At 42.2% G+C, this 8,187-nt stretch overlaps 2 protein-coding genes across 2 annotated transcripts; one reads left to right on the top strand and one right to left on the bottom strand.

The window, feature by feature from the left end:
• Positions 1–25: 25 nt before the first annotated feature.
• SARC_05521 (hypothetical protein) lies at positions 26–1,952 on the bottom strand (the record flags this gene model as incomplete). The annotated part of the gene is made up of 3 exons (XM_014300609.1): positions 26–922; positions 1,020–1,199; positions 1,311–1,952. The coding sequence occupies 3 exons, from the start codon at positions 1,950–1,952 to the stop codon at positions 26–28; spliced, it is 1,719 nt and encodes a 572-aa protein (XP_014156084.1).
• A 5,125-nt stretch (positions 1,953–7,077) lies between these two features.
• On the top strand, positions 7,078–7,981 carry SARC_05520 (hypothetical protein; the record flags this gene model as incomplete). The annotated part of the gene is made up of 2 exons (XM_014300608.1): positions 7,078–7,380; positions 7,784–7,981. The coding sequence occupies 2 exons, from the start codon at positions 7,078–7,080 to the stop codon at positions 7,979–7,981; spliced, it is 501 nt and encodes a 166-aa protein (XP_014156083.1).
• Between the last annotated feature and the right edge of the window lie 206 nt (positions 7,982–8,187).

Below are 8,187 nucleotides of genomic sequence, written 5' to 3'. Positions count from 1 at the left end.
TATATATACCCATGACACATACCTGTTAGGCGTTCTGCGCAAAGCAGAGAACGCTTGGAGCCTGACATTCACTCTTCAATTGCGCTAGCCAGAAACGCCCATAATCTTGTTGAACTGACACCCACATACTCCACAACTTCTTCGCCATGGATTCAGGGAATTCTGATTCATTGGCGCACGACGCATGCACTGCATAGACAGGCGTCATATTCATCGGATCGGCATTTCTGACATCATTCACGATTTTTTGTGGATGCTCTCTGGGCACTTCTTCACTAGCAATCTTCGCTAGATCGATATTCCAAGCATCCACATTTGGCAACTGAGGCATCTTTGGTTGGGTCGCAGTTGATGATGTATCACCCGCTGCCAACGCCGCCTCAATATCTTTATGATTATAGTGATAATTGGGGCCACTGTAGTTCTTCCCCAATAAAACCCAGCATGGGTGCTTCCACTTAATCTGACCGTTGTCCAACATTGCCCTGTCCTCGTGTCCACCTTTGGTAGCCATAAAAAGTGGTAGATGTATTGGATCGTTTAGCATCGCCAGCATTCTGCAAATATTGGATAGTGAACGCCGAATGGCTGGGTTGTCTTTGACTAGATTGGTCGCGTTTACTACCGCCTTCTTGTTGTCAATTGAGGCCCGTGCTCTCTTATTGATCGGATCGTAAGACATAAATACCTGTTGCCAATGCGAGGCGTATACCAGTGTAGCGTGTGCTTTGTCATTGTCCTCAAGAACAGTGATCAATGCCGCTTTCGGCGCGCCAGAAGGAGGCCCATCCCACGCATACGTTTTAGACAGTTGATCGGGAACACATTTACTCGATTCAATATCAAGTCGTGTGGAGATTACAACACGGTTATTATCCATCTTCATACGACGTTGGTACTCAAACCACAAATTCACGGCATACTATTCGCAATGCAGATGCGGTAGTAGTTGGTCCAGCGACTGATAAACTTGGTGTTGCAGGTGCGGTAGTAGTTGGTTGTGGGGCAACGTCTGATACACTTGGTACGAGTGCGGTAGTAGATAGTTGTGGGGCGACGTCTAATACACTTTGTGTGGGTGCGGTAGTAGTTGGTTGTTGGGCAACAACGGCTGATACACTTGGTGCAGGTGCGGTAGCAGTTGGTTGTAGGGAAATGTCTGATTCACTTGATGTAGTTGCGGATTGCTTCAGTGTTGGCTGTTGTGCATATATTGTCGACAATAAACCATTGCGAAGAACCTCATAAGCAGGCATTGATTTAGCCTTACAGCGTTACTTCCTAGACTTTGGTTTTGTAATCATAAGTACGTCTGCCTCATTATCTTCTGTATCCAGCACTCCGCTATCATGCTCTCCCTCATTATGGTCTTCCCCATTATAATCACCTTTATCGATCACTCCGCTATCATGCTCTCCCTCATTATGGTCTCCCCCATTATACTCACCTGTATCGATCACTCCACTATCATGCTCTAGCTCATTATACTCTCCCTCATTATATCCTCCTGTATCGTGCTCTCCTACTTCATGTATTTCTTCATTAAACTCTTCCATATCGTGCTCTCCTACTCCATATGTTTCCTCATTAAGCTCTTCTGTATCGTGCTCTCCTACTTCATGCATTTTCTTAATCTGCTCTCCTATATCATGTTCGCCTACATCAAACCCAACTACTTCGTGCCTGAATAGGCCTACACCAGAGTCTTCCACTTCGTGAGGGCCGATACAAGGGTTGCGAGATGCATGAAAAGCTATTTCTCTACCCCGTTGATTTGGTGTACTGTGGTAATAGGTGTTGTGTGATGCACGATATTTTGTGTTGTGTGATTCACCATAATTGGTTTGGTGACCAACATTACCTGGTGCGACACAGAATTCTTCATCGTCGCTGCTCTCGCCCACATCACTTTGCACTACACCATCCTTAGAGAAGTCTAATATCTGCCCCATCACTTGACGATTACGTTCGCTGTTGGATATAGGCTTTAGAGATCGAACAGTCTACTAAAACGGCACAGTCATAGTCCTGTGAGACTGATTTTAGCGTTTCTTACTACTTGATCCAGTCTCGGCTGTATTGTATGCGACCTTGGTTTGCTCAACATTTGATGTATGCGCATGCGATGCATGCGATGCTTTGGACCCCATAATAATGCTGCGCATCTTTTACGCGCGATTGGTTATGGCCGCCATAATCGCTTGCTAAAGTATACACTCTTATTAGAACTATGGATGTAAATACCATTATGACATATTTCTTTACATTTATACATTGTTTGATAGTATGTGTGTCACAACACAGCACAACACAAACACAAACAAACAAGGCGGTTGTGTGCACGCAAGCTACTGTCCGTAGTACTTTGTTTGCAGAAGATTGTGATGTTTTTGTGGCGGGCCTGGTGTAGCCTATGAAACGAAACCAGACATCCCATCCCAATTGTACGTTTTCAAGCCCATTTCGCGAGTTTATGTACTATTTAGACCTATAACGTAAAACTCAAACGAAAGTGAAATGTTTTCGAGGGTCCTAGACCCTCAAAAAGTTGACCTGAGAAATAGACATCGTCCTCTTTTCCAAAATTCGTAACCGCGTATTCATTGGTCCACGCCTCTTTTTATTGGTGGGGCTTTTTTTTGGGATTGGTGGCCTAGGCCCTGGTGCATATCTGAGAAATGTTATTGAGTGTAGGCGAGGTCTCACACGGTCCTTGATGGTCCTTTTTAAATTTATCTGAGGTCTGTTTTAGCTTTACGGACCGGCTTGTGGGACTAGATCTTGTGTTTGAATTACAATATCTAATAGAAAACCCAGAAGACTTGTACCTTGAGATATGTTTATTGGTAAAAATATTCTGTTTTTATTCAGCATGTATTTTTAAAACCCTGAAACCCTAAACCTAACAGTGTTTGTTGTTCTATTTCCAGTGTATTTTTTTCTTTGTATTTCATCTGTCTTTTGAAGAAGACTGAATTTTTCACTTCAATACACTTGCGGTGCATTTGTAAATTGTACACTATCTATTCAAACTCACGCACAGACTGTACCTCTTGATCCAAATCAGCATTAGAACAGAGTAAAGAAGACGTGTAGAACCGGTTTTTTTGAAAAACCCACTAAACAAGAACAATTTGATTATATTAACAGATGACGGCTATGGATGTATGCGCAAAATAAAGAGCTTACATTCTGCTGTGCACGTATACACTCCGAGCCTCCGAGGCAGAGATTTCAAGCGCATGATACCCACATTCCAACAGATTAAACAAGATATTTAGAGCCGGTACTATTAGCTTTATTAACTTACTCATGTGCGTAGGATGGTTCCGGCACAACGGCGACGCATGATTCTTTGCATTACCAAAGAATGCGGAATATTAAGTTTACGCTTTAAGTGTATACGGTAAAGTCCAGGTCAGATTGTAAATTTCACGATTTTTTTTTGGATCGGCTCTTTATTTGCCACTTGATTTTTTTCTTTTTATAGCGCGCTAGCAATAATTTGTAGTTTCTGTCACTATTATATTTTCAGGTTGACCATGCTATGTTCGAGATTTTAGTGGCAGTTAATAGTAAATGATATATTTCTATGATTGTTCTATGTGATTCTAAATCTAAAGGGTACCCAGAGCGAATCCGTCTCGGGGCGTTATTTTTATCTGCGGAATACACATTTTAGAAGAATTACAGAAAAATATGAGATTCAGTTCTCAAAAAAATATGTGAGGAATAAGTCGACCGCTTTTATGATGGACGACTCGAGCGCAGGGAGGAAGTCCAGTACTGTATAATATCATACACTACGAGCGTATACAACATTTGTTGTGGCATTATGACGAATTAAGATATTGTACTTGAGTATACAGGCTTCTCAATCCAGAGACTCCAACCTCAAATCACTCATACATACGAAACCATCTCTTGGTCCTTGTGATCTACAAATACATCGAGGTGAGTGATTGTACATTAACGAGTATCATATACTTCGCTTTGACGATGCCATAATAAGCAGTCTCAATTACATATAAATACTTGAATGCATAGGACTCTCACAGCAACACAATCTCTAAAGAGATACCACCTCATGGCCTTTGTGATGCATGGATACAGCAAAGATGGGGATTGAGGTGATACTTTACGTTGATATGCATATCGGTCAGATGTTGTTTTGTTTAGCAATGATTGAGTTCAGAGTCCGATATATGGACGGTGCTCTTTAAATTCTTGCACAATCATGACATGTAACACCCGAAATACGGTGAAAGTCCACTGAATATGGAAAATATACGTACATAAATACATACATAGTATTGCTCTTTTATAGTATTGATGCGATTTTTTGATTACCGCCAAAAGCCCGTTGCTATGGATATTGATCCTGATAAAACCCTAAACCCAACCCAAAACGCACCATGTACTTCTATATATCTCGCTACCGCAAAATAGGTCAATAGTTTTAAAATTTATATGCAGTTGTAATATCTATAGTGAATACGTACAGATAGCTGTGCATATGTCAAGCTTTCTAAGCTAAGACCACGATTGAGAGGTTGATTATACGATCCACAGCGCAGTGGAAAACTATCCGTTAAACAACTGGGAACAACAGCCATCGCAAGGCAGAAACAACGTAAACCTAGCCCACACATCTGAAAGGTCGGTGGCATTTAAGGGTGATTAACTAAACGTGTATTGTTTCGGTTGTGTAATGCTATGGCCGTTTGGGTTCAAGCACCCATGTATCTCAATACGCATGGTGTACTATCCGTGTGTAAACAGTCGTGTATATTAGCACGATACCGGCCAACATATATAGCGTGCAGTATTCAAGTGTTTCACTTACTTTTGTACTAGCGTATAATACGTATCAGAGTATACATCGTCCAACTGTGATTACTTTCATATTTCAAAACAACAGTAACTAACAGTATTTTAATACAATAGTAACTAACAATATTTCAACACGATAGTAATTGACATACAGTTGCACGTGCTATTGTATCATGTACTACACTCTTTTCGTAGAGCTACATACTTAGATGTTCGTAAAGGATGCCCGTGAACTATGATGCATGTGCTAAGATGCGTGTGATATATGATTGTATACGATGGTCAAGTATGTGTGTTCATACCCCTGTACTTCAGTACAGTAACAATTGTCATATAAACCTCGATTGATGGTGTATTTTATCGATGACTACACTCTCGTGTGGGAAGTACTATGATGACCTATGAAGCACGTGCCATGTGCTATTTTGTCATCAGTAAGTATGCGTGTGTACATACCCCTGTAAGTACCCCGCCACTTCAGACGATATCGATTGATTATAGTTCACAGTTGCTGGTGTTGTTGGTTATTGTATACATTCGTACTACATGCCGTTAAGTGAACGCTCGGGATATAAAGTCTTCTCCCTCTGTGTGAACTGTAGTTTCACTCAAATTTACATAGTGTTATACTGGTCTAACATAGCACCCTGTTGTATTTCTGAAGTCATAGCCAATCCCCACTCTAATCATTTATAGTCATGATATGTGCATACACACAAACACACATATATACACACAGTCACACACACAGAGACACACACACCCGCGCACATATAAACAAACAGACACGCATAAACACACATAGCTATGCACACATCCGTATACAAACATCTGCCTGTTTTTAGGATAAAGATGTGTTTATAGAATCGTGGAATCGGATTTTGAATATCCTAATGAATGTCAAATATATGTACGTTTAAAGAGTGATCCATGAGTACTGCAATACATCCCAAAGACAAGTATGCTTCGCCTCACATCTCCAACACAGCAAACAGAGTAATGCATATGCGCGAATCGACGAGAATGTAGATACATATCCTCGTTCTTCTGTTGTATCTGAAGTTCTTCTGCTCCGCCTTTCAATGTGCTGTCAATGTGTTGGTTGTGCACAATGGCGTGCCTATACCATCCATCTATCTCTATCCCACAATACACATACCTACATCCTCATATGAATTTGGAATTTGAATTTGGAATCCGGCATATGTCTGTTTGTGCTCTTGCAGAAGTTCCTTTGTGCTCCTGGACATACCTACCAATCTGACACTTCTTAATAAGACAACATTGAATGACTAGACTAAAACTAGACTATAGGAAATCAATCCAGAATGTATACCAATTAAAGAAAGTGGTTATCTGTATGTGTGTACGTACGCGTACGAGTTCACCAATAGAATCCAAGTTTCCTTATCGTTACATATACACTTGTCTATACCTACATGCAAAAACATTGAACGTTGGAACATGCGCAGGATTGAGGTAGGGCTTTCTGTATTTCCTTGTACCTGTGTACCTTGTTGCTGCATCATATGTGGGGTTTTTATATTGGCATTGAAGAACAACCCGTTACTTTACACAAGGACAGTGTGTTTGTGTCGAGGTACTACTATACGTTTGTGTATAGCTGATGCGCTATATGTGTGCGTAGCAAAACGTCAGGGCAAGCCGTCACGGTACGCAAGTACAGTGTGTTCGTGGTGAGCTACTACTACGTATCCAATGTAGCAGATACACTACACACGTGTGTGTGGAAGAAGATCTGCACATACGCATACGTTGGTTGAAGCTAGAAAGCCAGGCTATCGAACGCAGCCCGTAACTCACATGCGGAGAGAGGAACATGTTTCCACCAGGACACTCTCACGGTTATGTGTGTAACAAAGGCATACACAGACAGGGTGCACCTTAGGGTTTTAGGGTTTACAAAACATGCAGATTGCATCTTACAAGCATTGTCCCTATAGTAGGATCAAAGTATTATCAATACGCATAGCCGTGGTGTGGTTGTCTGTGACACGCTGTGAGACTTGAGATATGTTTACTGGATAAGCACACAAGGTGTTGTCACAATACTCAGAACAAACCCCTGGTCATATCTCTCACGCGAGTAAGATACTGTCTACAGCTAGCTTACACTCCGGTTGATGCCAAATTCATAGGATCCAAGGTCCCTGTCTATTTCCGGAGTGTGATAATATCAGCTGTTTTGTTCACACCGCAGTCTATAAAAAAACGTTAAACAGGATGCAGAGCGACAACGAATATGTCTCCGCTGAGAGCGTTCAGGATGGGGTTTCTAGTCCAAAAAGTGCAAGTGAAAGTCAAACAGAGGCCATTAACAGCCCAAACATGGCAGGTACCAGCCCTAAAACGTTAAATTTAAGCCCTGCTAAGGTCAATATGAGTCCAAGTAAGGCAAGTCGTGGGACGTTTGTCGGGGGTACCATATTAAAGGTGTCACCAGCGGGCAAGGCCATGGGACAATTTCAGTCCGAAATCTGGAATGAGGACAACTCAACGGGAGGGTTTGTGGCGGAATGCGTTAAGGTGGGTATAGTCTGCAGCTCAGTTGGTGTGCCTATAGCGTGCATTAGGCTGCATGTATACGATTGTATCTGTGTAGTACGTGCCTACGAGTAGGGCTAGGGGGTGCGGTGTAACTTGATGGGCTGTGTATCTCTGGGACATGCATGTGTATTGTAAGCGTATGTGGGGGTATGCCAGGTTTCTGTATTACTTGTGATGTGTGCGCGTGTGTATGATGGGTCTGTGTATTCTTGGCAGTCTTTCAGCGCCGATGTCCACATGTAGTTCCGGAGGCTATAGTACGGGTGTCGCAACACATACTGTAATATCACCCAGTTACTTTCGCCTTCGAAGTACAATTAACCGGACGTTGCAGCAGAACCAGGTAGTTGCTAATGCACCCGTTGTATCGCCTTTTATCTAGGCCAAAGAGCTGAAAGACCTGCCCAAAACCTCCATCAAGGACCGCAGTGGCCCCAATTTGCTGATGTGGTTGCATGACAACCCCACCACAAAGTACGCGCACACCATCACACACCCCTCGCGCTACGGGCTACCAGATGCCCAGGATACACAGAAGGACGTCACATTCGTACCCTTCAACATAGAAACAGACAGGTAACTGTAGCCTATGTATATAAAAGACCGGTTTGATTGTGTGATCACTTGTGGCTATAGGTCTTGTGTGTGTGTGTGTACATGTGTGGTGTGATTTGTATATGGCGGCTGTGGGTGTGGGTTGGTATTGTGTATATATATTTGTACTAATACGGCGTTGTTTGTTAATTGGATATATATATATATATATACACACACATATATACACAC

The sequence above is a fragment of the Sphaeroforma arctica genome (genome assembly GCF_001186125.1).
Source record: "Sphaeroforma arctica JP610 unplaced genomic scaffold supercont1.355, whole genome shotgun sequence".
Taxonomy (NCBI): domain Eukaryota; class Ichthyosporea; order Ichthyophonida; genus Sphaeroforma; species Sphaeroforma arctica.
The sequence above is the reverse complement of the archived record's forward strand: the minus strand, read 5'-3'. Positions and strand labels throughout refer to the sequence as shown.